Source organism: Apodemus sylvaticus, chromosome 14 (genome assembly GCF_947179515.1).
Source record: "Apodemus sylvaticus chromosome 14, mApoSyl1.1, whole genome shotgun sequence".
Lineage (NCBI taxonomy): Eukaryota > Metazoa > Chordata > Mammalia > Rodentia > Muridae > Apodemus > Apodemus sylvaticus.
In genome coordinates this window covers 22,129,087-22,148,728 of record NC_067485.1, presented here as the reverse complement: position 1 = coordinate 22,148,728, position 19,642 = coordinate 22,129,087, and the positions used below count along the sequence as shown (strand labels likewise).

General features: G+C 39.9%; 1 protein-coding gene across 3 annotated transcripts in view; it reads left to right on the top strand.

Moving 5' to 3' along the window:
- Jarid2 (jumonji and AT-rich interaction domain containing 2) overlaps window positions 1–19,642 on the top strand; it is a 177,225-nt gene that overhangs the window by 76,740 nt on the left and 80,843 nt on the right. For all 3 annotated transcript variants that reach the window (XM_052157277.1, XM_052157276.1, XM_052157278.1), the window contains exon 2: window positions 5,706–5,841. In XM_052157277.1, coding sequence (XP_052013237.1) covers window positions 5,726–5,841 — 116 coding nt within the window. In that variant the 5' untranslated portion in view covers window positions 5,706–5,725. The remainder of the gene's footprint in view (window positions 1–5,705; window positions 5,842–19,642) is intronic.

The window sequence follows — 19,642 nt, the reverse complement described above, 5'->3', positions numbered from 1 at the left end:
ATATTAGTAGAAGCCATATTGTGAGATATGCCTTTAGATCTCTTTGTTGGGAACGTAATCTTTTATTTTCTTTTTAAGCCAGTTTGGTACTGCACAAATGTTCTGAGTTTTACAAGATGCCTTCAGTGTACTTTCTGTTTCACCGTGTTTTAAAATTAATATTGGTTTAACAGTGGCATAATCCTGTAGTATGATTAGTAGCATTTGTACATTGTTTCAGAATGCTATAGATTATTCCTTCTCTGAGTGATGGGAAGGACAGGTAGGTGTAGCAGGCAGGATGGCTATGTGGATGGCCACATAGTATGATGTTCATAAAATGCATTATCAAAAAGCTCACATGGTCGATTGAAATTGTAACCAGTGCTGTCCATTACAGTGTGTGTGTGTGTGTGTGTGTGTGTGTGTCTGTCTGTCTCTCTGTCTGTCTCTCTGTCTCGTTGCTTAATTTTGTGTGAGTGCTTGAATTGTGCCATTGTAAGTTGTGTGAATTGAAGTTCAGATTTCTGTTGGATTCTTTGAAATAATCTTGCTGTAGATCTGGCATCTTTAAATATGGCAGGAGAAGAGGTGTGGGAGGGATTAGCTCTGATTACTCTGTTTTGAATCTGCCCCGTCATGGCGAAATGTGTAGCTATCTTCTTGCCATGCCATTACCTTCTTTACAAGGGATGTCTGACATGCTCTGACGCAGAGGGCTGACTTGGCAGCTCCCCAGCAGATTCTTATAAAAGCCCAGCTGGTGGCCCAAGGTTCAATCTGTCAGAGTTGTGTTATGAAATAAATTGTTTTTCAGCAGAAGTTCCTAATCCAGTTTCAACTGTAACTTTAAAAAGGGCAGTGATCAACGTTAAGCCTACATTTATTTAAAGGACTAAATTTCTTTGTATTAGTGTTTTCAGGCTCATTTCTTTATCCCAAAAAAGGGTTCTGAGAAAACTTGGTCATATTTTTGTTTGTTTTAAAAATCAAATTCAGAGTGTACATCTCCTCTTAGGATGTCTCCTAACAACCTAAGGCTGCTTATTTTGTTTCTGGGTGTGAAATATTTGATGAGCTTTTTTGGATGTTTTTTAAAAAGAGGTTTAAAGCATGGATTAGCATTGTATTGACCCGAGAGGATTCTGAGGAAGGAAACTTTTCCCACTGTCAAGTGAAGGAAGTGACCATGTTTTAATGTTGTTCCCTTTCAGCCTTTCCCTTGGCAGTGCTTTTCATCCCCACAGTCCAATGCCAGGGAAATGTTTAGTTCCCATCAAGAAGCACTGTTGAGTTCCACTTTATTTTACTTTAAAGTTTATTATTTATGTATATGGGTGTTTGATTGCTGCATGCACCACTTATGTGTAAAGAGCCAGTAGAGGTTGGAGTGAACCACCTCACGGTCTCTTGGAACTAGAACTTGGTTCTCTGGAAGTGCAGCCTGTACTTTGACTCCTTCCAGCCCCCATTTTTACTGTTTGATACTTAATGTTTTAAACTGTTGTAGGAACAGGCCAGCATTGCCTTGAGTAGAATGATTTAACTGCAGGCATCTGAATACTAGAGGTTACTGTTCATTTTACTTAAAGAGGAGGAGGAAATGCCATTCTGGTTTTTCAGATTTGTCATGCCACCACTCTCAGTGTAAACCTCATTAAGCTCACTGGGAGCTGAGCTAAGAAGTCACAGTTAATACTTGCAGGTAGATGTTGCTGCCGCCTGGCTATCAGCACTCAGTAGACTCTGTTATCAATTCAGACAGTCTTTTCCCCGAGTTTCTTCTCTCCCCCCCCCCCCCCACCCCCGGAGATAGGGTTTCTGTGTGGCCCTGGCTGTCCTGGAACTCACTCTGTAGACCAAGCTGGCCTCGAACTCAGAAATCTGCCTGCCTCTGCCTCCCAAGTGCTGGGATTAAAGGTGTGCACCACCACCACCTGGCTTCCCCCCCCCCCCCCCCCCCAGTTTCTATGAAGGTCATTTGTACATGCTCTGCACTGAATCAACTGTCATAGGAGAGCATCCTTTGGAATAGTCACCCAACACTTCCCAAAATAGCCACCCAAAGAAGTCTGTCTTGGAAAGAAAGTAACGTGATCCCCCCCCCCCCCAAAAAAAAAAAACAACAAAAAACCCCCAAAAAACCAAAACATGTTTAGAGTACAACTTGGTTTGTGTTGTATATCCATTAACAATGTTTTTTCAGTCTTAAAATTTTGCTCTTTTGTTTAAATGCTTGAAAGATTTTTGTTGTTGTTGTAATGGGGGTGGAGAAGACTGCAAAGAGAAATTATGTAGGAAATTGTACAAGAGATGAGTGTGATACTTGTTGGATCTGTCCTTTGATCTTTGGCATCTGGTGATACTATAAACTTAAACACCCCCACCTCCTTCCATGGAGGATTTATCGCAGGCATTAAGATATCTTAAACAGTATGTGGTGCAGATGATAGTCTTAATTTTAGGATTTTGGGAAAGAGATGTAATTTTCATGGTTCTATTGGTCCTGCCCTGGTGTAGGACGCAGATGCTGTGAGATGCTGCGGTTTATATTTCATTCTGGGTATCACATTTTAACGGCAATTCATGGCATGTTGACTAAGACATGTGAAAGAGACAAAGTGATTAATAGGAATTATGATATTTTTGTCCCCTGCCTCTTAACACTTTTCTAATTGTGGTCTATGGTCCCTTACAGAAATAAGAAAGATTGTAAGGTTGACATGAGCTTGGGGCACCATTTATGTATAGCAGTGTTCACATAAACAGAGGTGGCTAAAATTTTATGTAGTGTGCAGATATTGAAACCTACCTGTATCAGATTCAGGGTCTGCATTTGTTAACATTTACTGGTTAGTTCCACATGATCTGTAGGCTGGGGTTTGAATTGCAAGAGATTTTCAGCTACATGGTGTGACCTTCCAAGAATTTTGTTCAAAGACACAGGATATCATGTGTTCATAAACTCTTCCCCACTGCATCCCCAAATCCATCAATCTTGGCATATGTGTGGAAGTATGAGGACAGTTTTGTGGTTCTGGTTGTCTCCTTCCATCTTTTTGTAGGTCGTGCCAAATGCCATATAGCTGATGAGCTGTCTCCCTTGTCCAGTGTGTCCACCAACTTCCCAAGATTCTTGTTTTGGAACTTGGAATAGCTGGGGATTTTACATTCTGATTTTCGTAGAAAGTATTTGGCTAAATAACAAATTTGCTTCTTGACCAATTGTCTCCCCATCCTTTTAAAAATAATATTTTAGGATTGTTTCAAATGTTGTCAAATGAGTAGCTAAAGAAAAGAAAGCTGGCTCATAGCAAACATGTTGCTTGAGTATGTGGGATTTCTTTCCACAATTGAACAACTGCTGGGAGGGAGAGCCATGATAGCTACCATGGACAAGACACCTTTTTTGTTTGTTTGTTTGTTTGTTTTTTGGATATGGTTTTTTGAGTCAGGGTTTCTCTGTATAGCTTTGGCTGTCCTGGAGCCCACTCTGTAGACCAGGCTGGCCTCTAACTCAGAAATCCGCCTGCCTCTGCCTCCCAGAGTGCTGGGATTACAGGTGTGTGCCACCACCGCCCGGTGACAAGATACTTTTTTGATAGAGGTGCTATACTTAAAAACTGATTCAGGAATGGTTTTTGTGTTCATGTGATAAACGGTTTAGGGCATGAAACTCTTGGAAGATATAGACAAGCAGAAATCTATACAGATATAGGCATTAAATTATATAGGCATTAAAGTATGCCTACTTTCAGATCAAGATTTTGTCTTGCTTGCGTCTAGGTGTTTAGATGGGTGGGGTAGTGTGTTGGAGGCAGTATGTAAACAAGTTGCTGAGCAGGAGAGATGTAGTCAAGCTTTTTGTATTATTTAGTAGTCATTTTTGGAGAATGTCTTAAAAAGGTAGCAGTGATCATTAATATGGATGTAATGTCAGGTACTTCACACTAGATGTTGTCTAAGGTTGAAGAGTATGAAGGCAAGTATGGGAAATAATGGGGTGGATTGTGTGTGGGAGAAGAGAAAATAAGGATGAAGGCCTCTGCTTAGTGCTTTTCCCTCCGTTTGTTCCCTGATCCTATCATTCTGTAGGAATAGCCACAGCAGAATGATTGTCTGGCTGATTTGTGGGTACTCAGGCTTGTTCAACTTATGCTCTGTGAATCTTGCATTGCCAGGGAGCAGTGGAACTGCTCTTGAGAACAGAACTCTTGAGACTGTAAGAGTTTAATGCTGAATAGTATTCAGCTAACCAGCCCAGTCAGTTTATTATGGTGACAGGTCTTGACCAGCCATGTAGATGATAAAAGAACAGTGGTGCATATGTGTGATTTTTTTTTTTTTAAATGCCTAGCATTTGAAACTACAATCTTTGCTATTCATAAATGCTTCTCCTGCATTTAAAGTATTTATAGGTGTAATAAAGTTGGTGGTTCAGTAACTCAACCCTGAATGTGGCTTTCTTTGTAGGCATTTCCATATTCCACAGTTCATTTTTTAAATAGAACTCATTTGGGGATGGGGCAATTAATTCTTTTATCTAGATCTTGAGTCAAGGTAAAGGACCCCCCCCCCCCCAAGCCTTCACAGAATACAGTAAATCTTCATTGGGGTTTCATAGGCAGATCTACTTTGGGACTTTGATTTATAATGCATTAGTGGAGGAAATAATTAGTTTATAATCTTACATCATTGTTGTGACACAGATGAAATGGATGGGAATGGACTAGTAGAGAAGAGAATCTCACTTGACAGCTTTAATGCATAGGCCCTGGATCCTTAAAAGGTTGATTTTAGCCCCAAAAGCCCATCTCCCACCTGTAGTTAGCATTATGATTTGGTTGCAGGTAATCTGCATGGGCAACTCACATGCAAACTCAGTGAAAAATGAATTAAGCCACATCTTGCACTTCATATGTTATATATCCACATCATCTGCCTCTTGAATTCCATAGATGCAGTGTTACTTAAATGCCTCCTTTCTGGTTATGATGATTTTGAAGGTCCCTGGTGACATGCCTCTCAATGGAGGTTAGGTTGGCACCTCCATTTTCTTGGCTTCTCTTGGTTCTCTAAAGGTGCTGCCCTGCAACATGTGATAGAGTTCTAGTCAGAGCAAGGTGGAAATGGTACTTTTTTTTATTCTTTACTCTAGAACAGTGGTTCTCAACCTTTGAATGGTGGAACTACCCCTCCCCAGGGGTTGCCTAAGACTATGGAAAAAACAGATGTTTATATTTATACTATGAGTGATATAGTAGCAAAATTATAGTTGTGAAGCAGCAATGAAAATAATGTTATGGTTGGGGGTCACTACAACATGAGTAAATGCATTATAGCAGCACAGCATTAGGAAGGTTGGGAATTGCTGATCTAGGTAATCCTTGATGGTTATATTGGGGTAGACGAGGAAGTTTGGATACTTGAATTCCTTCATTGGATGAGTTGCTTGAGATTTATGCAGAAGGAATGTATTGGCATTTCATAGTCTGGTACTGGGTCATATAATGCTTGCTAGGAACATAACATGGAACACTTCCTTCCCCCATACAATAGGAAAACAAATAATGGTCTAACTTTGTAGCTTTGGCCGACCCGGATCATTCCATTGTGTATCAAATTTACCTACCTGTTTTTATCAAGTGTTAGATATATCCACCATACCCAGTTGTAATTTTATAGTGAAATATGAGTCTGAATATTTGTTTGCCTGATTTCCACAGGATGACAGCGATGGGATCCCATGGTCAGAAGAGAGAGTCGTGCGAAAAGTCCTTTATTTGTCTCTAAAGGAATTCAAGAATGCACAGAAAAGGCAACACGGGGAAGGCATTGCCGGGAGCCTGAAAACAGTCAATGGTGAGTTGAAAGTGGAACTGGATGTAGTTTCTCTGTAGTGCCTTGTTCTGACTTTGGCACAAGCAAGCTTGACCTTGCTAACCCAAGCAGTTTTGGCTGTATGATTATATATTTCAGATATCCTATGTATTTATAGATCTATTTTTATCTTTCTTTATATATTACAAAATATAATTGAGGTTTGTCAGTCCGTTAGAGGTTATGAATTGAATCTGACAACTATATTGCAGTTATTTTTTATTTTATGTATATATGTATATATGTATATGTATGTATGTATGTATGTATGTATGTATGTATGTATGTATGTATGTAATCTACCTAGTTCATGAACAGAAGCCTTCAATGATTTTGTTGGAATGTGGAGGCTTGTACCCTACTACATAAGGAAATATCTTAAAATCCTACTGCCTTTGTGCGGTGTGCTTCCAGTCTGTGAGTACTCTGCCAGCTTTTTTGTTGACCAGTTGTTAGAAGGCATGGATGTACAAAGATGCTCAGTCTCTCACTCTGATTATCAAACATCTGGAAAAGTAGAGGGAACTGGCACTTATATTTCTTACTTTGTCCATCTCTCAGTAACACTTTAAAGGATGGATGCTAAAGTAATCAGAAAACATTTGATTGTTATCTGGTTCCAGGTGTGATGTATTTCATTTGTACAGATTATGTTATGAACTGTGTTTACGTTCCACTTTGTACCTGGCTAACAACAAGAAAGCCACAGGAAGCGACCTTGACTTACAGGCTTGGCTTTGGAAACAGGAAGCAGCATGTGCAGTGTACTAGTTGCCATGGTCTATCTCGCATAAGCCTTCTAATATTTCCCCTCTGCCTCCCTACATAAAACCTCCAGTTTCTCATGGGTACATATGATGATTATGGAAATCAGAATCGATTTGGATTTTGGTTTTTACCTTCTCTCTTGTCTGAGATGGGTTTGTTTGCTACTGTGTTGCCCCAGTTTTCTTTGTTTGACTTAATTGCAAACTGAGGACTCTATGGCTTCTCCTTGGAACTAATAGTTATGCAGTGGATCTGTTTGTTGACTCAGGGTTTTCTAAGACCAACTCTATGTGAACTCCACTATGTACCCAACTTATTTTCCTGTCTTAAGGTGGTGTTCCACGTTCTATTGGGGTAACTTGAAGGACACTGTAAACTCCACATGGTGGGTTTTCTTAATGTAAAAGTCTTTTACTATGCGAATTAAAAACATTTTTTTAAATTTTTATTTTTTGTTTCATTCTTTTTTGGGGGGGGATGGGTGTTTTGTCTTTAGGTATTATGTATACACCATGTGCAAGCCTAGGGTTTGACGAGGCTAGGCAGGGCATCAGTTCCCTTGAACTGGAGCCAGAGTGGGTTGCCTTGTACATTCTGGGAATTTGACCCTGATGCTCCAGAAGTACAATAAGCACTTTTAAACCTTGAGCCACCCTTCAATATTGACTCTGCCTTTATATTTAGTATCCCCCTGATTTCGGCAGTGCTCATTTGAGTCAACACATATTTGAGCCAGTTAGCCTTGTAGTAGGGTCTACAGATAAGAACCTAGCTGCCAGAACCAGATCCCCAGAACACATGGGAAATAGTGGTCATATACAAGTCCAACAGTCTGAAGGGAAGAAAGAATCAGATAATTGGCTAGAATATGGACTGGCAGCAATATAAACAGGAGAAACCATGTATTTCATAGTCTATTGTATGTACCTTATGGAGAATTAATGTAAATTCTAGATGACATTTTCAATTCCTTGTTTGTAGTACAGTAAACTCTAAGCCCTCTATAGAGAGTTTTTGTTGTGATGGTTTATTATGTAACATTTTGCCTGGTTGTATTCATGGGCAGAGTAATGAGAAATAATTAGATTGAATCCTATAGCAAGAGCAGAGGAATAGTAACTACTGATTAAGGTTGTTCTATGTTTGTGAATAGGAATGTTAGCTAGGAGCAGCAGTCAGTGCCTTAGTAATATTCTTTGCTTATTGTCAGCAATTAAATATAAATTTTCCTAAGTGGTAAATGTTAGATTTTATGAGAAGTTATCCAGGACTTAGTAACAGTATTATTTAGATTTGTGAACAAAATTAAAGATAGTTCTTTTTTCTTGTTTTTCTTTGAGACAGAGTTTTTCTGTGTAGCCCTGGTTGTCCTGGAACTCACTTTGTACACCAGGCTGGCCTTGAACCCAGAAATCCGCCTGCCTCTGCCTCCACCTCCCAAGTGCTGAGATTACAGGTTTGCGCCACCATGCCTGACACTAAAGATAGTTCTTATAGAAGCAACAAGTGCTGCTGTTTATCCCTCTACATTTCTCTATGACTTTGTGATAGTGTGAAAATACTGAGTGAGATACTGTAAAGACAATTACAAAAGGCATTTCTATTATGAATAAAGCCATGTGCACAGTGGACTTTTCCCCCTTAGCCTCAGGGCACCTAGTTTTACTGTCATATTAAGTCCAGACTTGTGATATGATCCTCCTCCCTTAGCCTCACAAATGCCACTGTGGCAAGTCTGTCCATGTCATTTTGAGTCCTCTGCCTCCCATACCCTCTTCTCCAAATTTGCCTCATCTGTTTGCTTGTGTGCATCTCTTGTCATCTGGTGTGCAGGTACATGGAGGTGATCAGGTCTCACACTTCCGCCTTGTTCAGGCATTGTCTCTCTCCTGTTTATATAGCTGCCAGTCCACATACTTTAGGCTATATATTTTGGCCAATTCTCTGATTCTTTCTTCCCTCTTGCTTATACGACTGTTGGAATTGTATATGATCACTATAACATGTTCTGGGGATCAAACTCTGGTTCTGGCAGCTGGGCTCTTATCTGTAGACCCTTCTACATGGCCTATTTGTATTGTTACAAAGGCTTTTTGGTTGCGACATTGAATGTTTATATGCCAGTTTCTGGTTTTTGTTGATATTATTCTTCTAAGACCAAGTTTATTACCCTATAGATCAGGTTTCATCAGGGCTTTTTTTTTTTTTTAAGTCTCTTGTTATCATTAATTATTCAATAAGGCATAGTGATACATTTGGAGGCAGAGGCACATGAGGTTTTTGTAAGTTCTGAGGACGCCTAAATCTACACTGAGAGAAGCCTGCCTTAGCGCAATCACTCCTACACCACAATCTTGAAGGTAGCTGCTATGTTACGCAAAGTGGCAGGCAGTTTTATTGGCAAGAGCCAGAAAGCAGAATTACCAAAATGGGAATAACTCCTTTTGTGTGGCTGTACCAGAAATGTTGCGTGCTATATAGGGTGTTCACCTCCCCTTCTCCCCTCTCCCCTCTTCACCCCTCCCCTCCCTTCATTACTTTCCTCACCCCCACATCCCCAGCTCCCCCCTTCAAGACTTTGGTTGTTGTTGACATTGAGAATAGAATGTCTTGTTATTGGCATGTGTGTGAAAGAAGGAAGGGCTTATTTTGGCACACAGTTCAGGGAATGCAGCCCAACAGGAAGGGAAGGCATGACGGAATGAATGTCATTCATTGAGAAACAGAGAATATATAAGAATTGTAACGAGGCTATCAAATCTCTAGAAAAGCTCCATCTCCCTCTACAACATATCAAACCACCTCCAATTTTTCAGAAAGCCTTTGGGTGGCTCACATATCTAAACCAGCCTTCTTCTAGTAGGCTGTTGCTCACAGCCCATTACATAGAAACTTTGTTCTATGGTCATATGTAGTCATGGTGTAATGGGGGTGTGGTGGTGAAGCAAGGAGTATATTAATTTGGACATTGGAGAGCTTTCTCTGTCAGAGTTCCTGAGCCTGGTTCCTAGCTCCCATGTTCCTGTGTCTCACAGTTAGTTGCCTGGTTCCAGCTCCATGGGATCCAACACCTTCTTCTGATTTTAGTAGGCTCTTGCACACACATGCATACATAATTTCTAAAGAAACTTGGCTTGATTCTCACAGCCCTCAGATGAAATGGTTATACTCTTTCAGTTTATTATCATGGAAATGTATATGGTAGTAGTAAAGAAAGTTAACTACACAGCTTTTACTAGGAGAAGGTGTCTAGTGGCAGGATGATACTTTTTTTAAAATTGAAAATATTAAGCCGGGTAGTGGTGGCACATGCCTGTAATCCCAGCACTCAGGGAGGCGGATTCTTGAGTTCGAGGCCAGTCTGGTCTACTGGGTGAGTTCCAGGACAGCCAGGGCTACACAGAGAAACCCTGTCTCGAAAAAAAAACCAAATCCAAAAAAAAATATTTTTTTTTTTTAAATTTTTTTCCTTTCCTTTTCAATTCCCGGATCCTCCCCACCTCTCTACATACCCAACTTTGCTCTTTTACACTCCATCCTCTTTTCAAGTAACACACACACACAGACACACAGGCGCATATGGCAAAAGAAATCTAAGGTAAAATGTGTGGATGGACACATAATCCTAAAATTTATATCAAGCCTTTCCCCTCGAGGCTCAGATAGCTATGGGGCAAAGGGAGATGGATAGTTGTTTTTTGTTTTTTTTAAGTCCACAGAACATCTCCTGAGATAGTTTTTTTTGGGGGGTTGGCCAGTTACTTGTGGGTTAGGGGCCTACCTTGAAGTACTCCATTGGTACTCCAGGGTAGGACACTGGTTTTCTTTCTCTGGTACCCTATCAGTTGCAGTTAACTTCTTGGTTAAGGTGAAGAGCATGTTCACTTGGTCCTCCCAGTTCCAGGATATATTTTGGTTTGAGAATATATATGTTCATGTCTTTAGGTGTGTCTTTTGGGTGTTTTAGGGTTTCTATTGCTGTGAAGAGACAACATGACTAAAGCAGCTCTTATAAAGAAAGGGAAACATTCCATTGAATTTGGCTTCCACTTTCAAAGGTTAGTCAGTCCATTATCATCATGGCAGGTAGATATGCTGCAGGAGAATGATCTTTTGGATGTACATGTGGTAGAGTGTTTGTGGAGTCACATAGGCATTTTATTATGTAGGCATTCATTTTGCAGTAACAGAATTGGAGTTATAGTTAAAATTATAGAACTTGGATTTCAGATAATAATTTACCACCTAGAGCACATGAAAGAATACTAAGTAATCTTTGAAATTATGTTGAACACAGCATGCTTTATTTCCACTTCACATTTTTTTTTAAGATTTATTTTTTATTATATCTAAGTACACTGTAGCTGTCTTCAGACACACTAGAAGAGGGCACCAGATTTTTATTACAGATGATTGTGAGCCACCATGTGGTTGCTGGGATTTGAACTCAGGACCCTGGGAAGAACAATCAGTGCTCTTAACTGCTGAGCCATCCCTCCATCCCTCTACCTGCCATTTTTCTTATTTTTAATGCTTTTGTCCTCTTTAAATTTTTTTATTGTTGTTGTACCTGCATGTATATTTGTGAGAGGGTGTCAGCTGCCTTAGACTGGAGTCATAGACAGTTATGATTTCCCATGTGGGTGCTGGAACTTGATCTTAGATCTTTTGGAAGAATAGCCAGTACTCATAACTTCCGCACCATTGCTCCTGCCCTTTCTCCTGTCATTTATAAACAAAGATGTGTCCAGCCTAATTCTTCTTCTATAGGGATTTCTTAGAGAAATTCAATTAAAAAACCGAAAATTTGTTTTAGTTTCACATTAGAAGTGGTATGAGGTTGACATAATTTTCTCTAAAGACAAATTGACATGACTTCCACCAAATCATTGGCATGATTAGAGAACAGCCCCTTGCCCTCAGCATTTGTGTAAAGGATTTTGGTGAATGTATGCTGTTAATACATAAAACTGACATAGGAGGAGCCTGTGTTTGAGTGGCTGATCTCAGCCTCACACTTCCCCAGGTCCTTATAACCTAGATGGGTACAGGGAATTAGAGACCTTCTTTTATGTCATAAAATTATGTGCATCATCCTTATTCTTGCCTTGGTCTCCAGAAGTGACAAGGGCTAAAAGCTTTTAAAGCCTTGCTACAGGAAGCACATGTGCACTTTGAATAGTGCTGTGGATTGACTGTAGGACTTTATATTATATTATCATTGCAATTCCTTGGTGGAGTGGTATATAGATCATCAAGTCTTCTGTTCCTCTTGCTTGTAGATTTTGCTACTTTCTCTGGATGTAACAAAATGGCAGGTTTTTAGTAAAGCTTGTGGAAGATGGGAACCTTGGCCAATCTCTCAAGGCCCTTGGGCCTGCTGGGGCTAAAATTAGGGACATTTAAATAATAACATGCTACACAAATAACGAGTACACATAATTACACAGTAAGAGAAGGGAGCTCTTAGCTGTATTTGAATTTCATTTGCTTCCTATAAATGTCATCTCAGATCAGCAAGCCTTTTTGGCCAGCAAAACAATTTTGAGCAGATTTAATGGAAGTCGCATCTCTTTCTTTAGACCTACTTATAGCAGGCAGGAATGTAATAGTTAAGCTGTTGTTCATATCCCACAGTTAGTGTTGGAAGGCTCTAGCTGTGGTTTGTACCCTCAAACCATCAGAATAAATCAGAATCAAATGGATGAGGAAAACTGTACCTTAAGAATGGAGTAGCAGTTTGCTTATCCAACTCAAGACTGGCAATGCCAGGATTCAAACTCAGCCTTTCTGGAGACTCTTATTTAATTACTTTACCACTTAAATAGCAAATAATTCTTCATAATAAAAAACATTTAGCACACGTTATTAAATAATCAGATTGCATTTTCAAAATATTGCAGTGATTCTTTTCCTCACCTGCCCCTCTTCTCCTCTGTACCCACGTGTTCTCCGAGTCTCTTTTTCATGTCTCACGTGTCACTTTGTTTATACTGCACTGCCTTTGTTACCCTTTCTTGGTATCCTTTCTCATTTTTTCAACCAGATTTTTAAAGAAGTAGGTGGAATTGTTAATTAGCAGAAGTACCTCAGGAATGGAGTGGTAAGTATTTACTAAGGTGTCCATGGTCCTGGGTTTTGGTATTTGTAATTCAACTGATAGAAGCAATAAACCTACTTTTTGCTGTTTTGGTCATAGGACCAAATGTAATCAGTCATTAGGATGTAGGTAGGTAGGCACGAGTGCATAGACCTTTCCGGTCAGTCTGGACATACTTCAAATGGACCATCTTTTCCCCCCCTGTCTTGAGTGCTGGGGTCACAGCCTTTGTACCACCACTCCAGTTGTCACTACTTTTCTGATGAAATTGTGGGTCTAACCATGATGCCCAAGTTGAAGGACCTAGCCTGTGTGTCTGAAGCAAATAACAGGGAGACAGTTGTTGTCAAGAGTCCATTTTTGAGCAACCAGGAAAAGGCTGCATTGAAGACCTTGCAGAGGGTGTTTGAGAGATGAGTGAGGCTTTCTAGTCAAAGACGAAGAGTTGTATGAAATTGATGCTGTTAGTGACCCATGTTTCTCTGTCTGACCCATGTATAAATGGCAAAAATGTTTATCTAGGATCACTAGATAGTTCTTTATTCTTACACAGGAGTAGGCATTTCGGTAGTAGGATTTGCTTATTAGTGTTTATTCTTGTAAAATGATAATGTCACTAAAGGAAGGCTACATGAACTTTTAAATCCAATCCATTTCATGCTTTAAAGTACTTGGCAGGCTCAAGCAGTAAGAGTTTGCTAACCTGGGGTTCTGGAAGGGATGTGGTCTGCTTGTCTAATAGATGCAAGAACCTGATTCACAGTACTGTGCCACCATTGTTTCCAAAGACTACTTCCCATGGGATTGCATCTTGCTACCTTCTTTTATACTGCACAAATCTTTGGCTCTAGTTTTACTAGAAGATAGTCTGATGTGCCACACTAGTGGGCATGAGCTATGAGGGGGATTTACCCATTCTGCTCATGACTTACATGGTGGGTTTACTATGTACTCATGGTCTACACCTTTGTGCCCAGTCTTACTTAATAAGAGCTGTCCTGGTTTTCTCTCGGAAAGCGTTCTACAGTTGTAAAGAGTAAGCTGGAAGTTTAGCTGGCATTTTCTGAATCTCCACTGGAAAATATTGCCAAATTCTTAATTCTGTGCTCAAGTCATCCTTATAAATTAGATACGAAGAGCAAGGAATCTTTGGCATCACTTAAGATTGAGTCCTGTGTGGAGGGAATATGACATTACCACCTAAGGGGGCTTTGTTTATGATTTCATAGCATCTCCTCATAGTGTTTCTGAGGGCTCTTTGTCTCTCTCTTTGTCTCTCTCTCTTTGTCTCTCTCTCTGTCTCTCTCTCTCTGTCTCTCTCTCTCTCTCTCTCTCTCTCTCTCTCTGTCTCTCTCTCTCTGTCTCTCTCTTTGCCAGTGGAAAAAAAGAAGGTATTTACATTGTATTTCTTTTATTAGAAGAGTTTTATGCATTTTATTTTCTTAGTGTATATTTGAGTGGGATGGATAGTTGCATGCTGTGGTGAACATGTGAAAGTCAGAAGACAGCTTGTTGGGAGTTGGGTCCATGGGGTTAAAGAAGTCATTGGGCATGGTGGGAGGCCTCCTTAGTCATAGGGCTATCTTCCCAGTTCTTATAGTCCCTTTACAAAACAAGCACAATCGTTAGCCTTGTCCCAACGTGCTCAGGTTTTGTTTTTCTAAAGTCTTAGGATGATTTTAAACAGACACCTCTACCTTTTGATTCCTGGAAGTGTGTTCCGATACTAGCAGAAGTGTGCTATCAATTTATTGTCGCTTGTTACCGTCCGTGACTTGATCCTTACTTCTTCTGAGAAAAACACTGTGATGCCTTAGGTTTCTATTTTCATGAACTGTTTGAGGGACATGCAACTACTTCCACCAGTTCCTGCAGAGGTAATTTGGACACTTGGTGGGGGAGTGGTTAGCATCACCTGCTTGCCTCCTTCCTCTCATCCTCACCATGTGCTATACATCTAGACTTAGTGGAGATACCTTTCCAGCCCTCTTTACACTATGTATTCCACAGATGTTCTGCCAGCCTTCCCAGGCTCTCCTTGTGTGGAAGACTTCCAAGGGAATAGGTTAAGATTGCCATCAAGTGGTTGCTGTTGGTAGTGGACAATAGCATGCACATAATTAGAGTTTCTTAGCCTCTCTGTACAAAACAGTGAAGTTTAGGAATATTGTTTGAAGGAGTAGTCTACTCTTATTTATTTGAACTGATGCATGTTAAGAAGCCAACAGTGTAATCTCAATCTCGGCCTTGTATCAAAGACAGGTACAGTTGAATCTGGTTGGGTTCAGTCTGGGTACTGGAATACAGACCATTTAGTATACCTGCTGTCAGTCCAGGTCAGGAGGCCAGATTCAAGGCACATAAGTTGTGCCTCAAGATCCTGAGTGTGTCATTTACCTCATGATCTGGATCGAACTCCTATGTATAGTCCAGCCACAGATTGACCTCCATTTCTGTCTGGATTGTAGTTCATTCCAGATAGAGTCAAATTGACAATCTAGAATAGCTATCCACTTGACACAGTTATATCTTTTTATATCATAGTTTATTTTCAATAATTTCAATTCCCCAAAAATAACCAGGGTTATAATAGTGCCTAATATTCCTTGTAAAACCACAGATGCTTCTTTTAAATTGACAATAGGTGGCATTGTTCCTTGGGGGAGCAGCATACTTTTAACATCTTGTACTTAAATTTGATAACCAGTGACTTTTTTTTTTTTAAATTCATGTTAACGAAATTGAAAGACACAAATATTTGTACAAATATATTCTTAACAAAATACAATGGAAGTACTTCCTCATTTCTGTAACTGGTCACATGGTTTGTAGATGGCATTTATAACTACTTTTCTTTTCTATCCATTTTGCATTATCTCCATCCAAGGTGAGCACCTCGGCCTGTCTTTGTTCTTTTCCTGGAGGAGTGACTCTTACCCTCTTCATTCCTCATGGGTCTGTGCCCTTTGTCATTCTGCCTGAATAGCCAGATGTAGTTTCCCATTAATTTTAATCACAGGGCATGATAGCACCAACAGATGCCCTAAAGGATCTCCTTTACTCCAGACATAATCTTTCCGAATCAGAAAGCCCTATATGTTTGGCTCATGTTTTTCTATTTCTAAAAGTGAGGTAGTAATTTTTCTCTCAGTGACATTCTCAGAATTGGTGAGGATTCATTTGAAGTCTTTAGTACCTAGTAGGATCAGACCACTTGGAAAGAATATTAGGCTAGGTGTGCAACACTCCAAGGTTCTAGAACTTTAAATCACGATCCATTCTAAAACCAAGAGCTATAGCTTTGACCCAGCTGAGTTCCCTTTCCCCTTCCAGGCAATCCTATATTGCATGGGTAAGGAAGCACTGTCCTAAGGGAGTAGAAGAAGGTGGTGTGGATGAATTAGGAGGTGCTCCCACCACTGCACAAGATTGCTTGCCCATGAGATCCATGAGTTGCCTGGGGTGGTAGTGGTTTAACATAGACTGCTTTTGAGCTGGCCTTTACTATATGAGAAAGGTGTCTGCTTATTCATTTGGTAGGGGAAACCTTATTTGGAGGGACAAAGAAACAATGGAAGATATCCAAATGGTGTAAATATGAAACAATGGAAGTAAAAAACCCTTTGGACAGTTATTTTGCACTGAACGAGCGTGTACTTTATAGCCATTCACATTACAATCTGTCAAGTCATATTAAGCAGAATTCCTGGATTCTAGCCATCTCAAACAATATCGAACACTTCAAAAAATTTGAATGTGTTGGAATTAACATTGACATTGGGTCTTCATTTTCATTCTATTAATAGTATGTCTTTGGATTTTGTGGGTCTGGAGGAGACATTGTTCAATGGTTGTGGTTTTTCTCGGGTGGGCTTGGCTGTCTTGCATCCAGCTCTGAGGACCAGATTGATGACCAGACTGGCCTTGAACTTACCCTTTGCTTCCTGAGAAGACCACTTTTTCTTGTAGATAAAAGCATCCAGGTTTGGTTGCGACCCACATGGCAGCTCAAGTGTCTGCTCTTGGGTTCTGATGATTTTCTGATCTCCAAGTGCACTAAATACAGAGAACGACTTTCTGGTATTTATATGGCATATTGTAAATCTGTTCTTCATGCCTACATTTTTGGACCAGGAGATGTTTGTTTCTTTGGATGCATGCATAGGAGGTCAAAGACTCAAGGCAGTATGGTATGGTCCAGGAGTGGTTGGAGACTTTTAAGTCAGGGGATGTTATCCATTAAATTATTATTAAATAAGTATACATGCTTGATTTGAATATGGGCAAGTATGAGGTCAGATATAGAGATCCGAGAACAACTCTCTGTCTATTCCCTTTCCACAACCTTCATCCTCTGAGCTGCTTTGTCAGCTGGTTTTCTTAAAAAAGTCTCACTAGTTTTGAGTGATACTAGCTGTGTATGAGAATCAGGTTAAAAGAACTAGATGATGCTCCTGTCTTAGGAAATTTATGTTCATTACTCTTTTAAGTTCAAAGTTCTTGCATTTCTTTCTTTTATTCTCGACAGCAGCCCTCCAAATGTATTTGAGTGAATTTTGCTTGTGTTGTAAGATTGACCATCACCATCTTTATTTTACTTTGTATGAATTCTTTTTGTTTTTTGTTTTTTGTTTTGTTGTTGTTGTTTGTTTTTTTCCAGACAAGGTTTCGCTATGTAGCCCTGGCTGTCCTGGAGCTCACTCTGTAGACCAGGCTGGCCTTGAACTCAGAAATCCCCCTGCCTCTGCCTCCCAGAGTGCTGGGATTACAGGCATGCGCCACCACTGCCCAGCGTATGGTTTCTTCTTTACCCATTAAAATCAGTTGAGTTAGTGTGCTTTTCAGATATTTTTAACACAGTAATTTTAAAATCAATCTCCCACCCATACCCTTCCTCAATCAAAATGTATTCATTGGGACGCTTCTCTGCTGAATCTTGATCAGGATGTTTCTGTCATTCATGTTTTTCTGCCTGTGGGCTGACAGTGGAGTAGCCAACATAGACTACTCTTTGTACACGGCCTAATTTAAGGCTGTGGTGATTTTATAGTATCCTTGGCATTTCATATCTATCCATGAAGTAATAATTGGGGTTCTAGACCGTATACTTCATCTAGTATTTCCTCTCCTATTCTGGAGAAGGATGAAGATCATCCTTTGGGAGGGTCATGTTTTCTATAGGGAGGCTGTCACCACAGAAAAAGGCTTTCCTCTAATTTGTATGGCTGGTGGCCCTCTCACCCCGCATCACTATGTAGCTTTCGTTTTCTTGGAAACTTAGCTATGCAGGCTTTGCTATAACTGTTAAGGTATTTGCTTGCCTTTGCTTCCTGAATGCTGTGACCAATGTTGTGTCCCCTTTACTCACCTGTTTTGTTGTTTCAGTTACAATTAGGATCTATCTTTTTCATGTTGTTCAGAGCTGTCAGTGTTTAAAAATCTTTGGGTCACTTGATTCATGGAAGCCAATTAATAAAACATAAGATTACAAACTCCTTTTCTATCTTGTTCAGCCTAGTAGACCATTTTCCTGTGACTTATTCTGTTTATTCAGCTAGCAAGGACAATAGGACCAGAACAGGCCATCTTGTTCTGCTTGTGCTGTCTACTCTGAAGTACCTATTATTAGAGAATACCTCTACCAGACTAAGTTCTCTTTTTAATGTGCTACAACTACCCAGAGGTATCTTTAATGCTCAAATTATCCCATTTGCAAAGAGCCTGGTATGTTTGTATCTGGCCTTTTGTTCTATACCAGACTCATTGTTGTGATGCCTGCTTCAGCATACTTCCTCCTTTGTGACCGATGTGATCCAGTGGGAAGGGAAGCAGAGGGTTAGGGTTAAGGTTAGAAATTGAGTATTGTCTTTTCTGACTTTATTTTCCACTATGAATGCTTTAGTTAATTGGTTATAGTGGTATTTTATTAGTATGAAAACCAAGTCAGTTGTATGAAATTTGTCACTCAGCATGGATCACCCTTCTGAGTTATTACAATTATTATAGTTACTGGTATTATTTTGTAATTGCATGGGGTGTCTCTGCCACATCCATTATCTGCACTACTGCATGTATTACTCAGTGTGCAGGCTCTCCTCAACCTTGTGGCCTTTTAGGAATTATCAAGGCCAGTTGGAAGGCTTTCAGACTTATGTGTATACACAACTCTGCGTACTAAATTTATTTAAATAAAAATCTAAACAAATAATACTTAACGTGTTTTTAATAACAATGGTTTTACTATGTTTAGTTATTACATATTAGTAGCTATTTTTTTCCACCTTTCTTTTTGTTTTTTTGAGACAGGGTTTCTGTATAGCCCTGGCTGTCCTGGAACTGACTCTGTAGACCAGGCTTGCCTCGAACTCAGAAATTCGCCTGCCTCTGCCTCCCAAGTGTTGGGATTAAAGGTGTGCGCCACCACTGCCAGGCTCCACCTCCCCCCCCCCCCTTTTCTTTTCTTTCTTTCGTCTGTCTTGTTTTAATAAATCACACCCAGGATCATTATAAGAAATTTGGTCATATAACCAAAAGAATCATTAGGGTATAGGCATCCCTTGAAAGACTGTTGTGTGATTCCTACAGATAACAAGGCTCATGGAAGATTCATATTTTTTTTGTAAAACTGTATAGCCAGGAATGGTACCTGTGTCTGTAGTCTTCACTACTCAGGATGTGAGGCAGGAGAATTGTTAGTTCTGTTTCAGTCTGGGCAACATGGTGAGTTGCTACCTGAAACACAGCCTGTGCAGATCCATCTGTACTCAGATCGTCCCTCAGTTACTTATAGGACTAACACAAAGTCAACCATCTGTAAATATCTGTCTCACTTTGTTGTTTAGTACAGATGGAGTTTAAGATTGATTATATATTTTTATTTTTGTGTATGATTTGCCTATTTGAATGTCTGTGTAC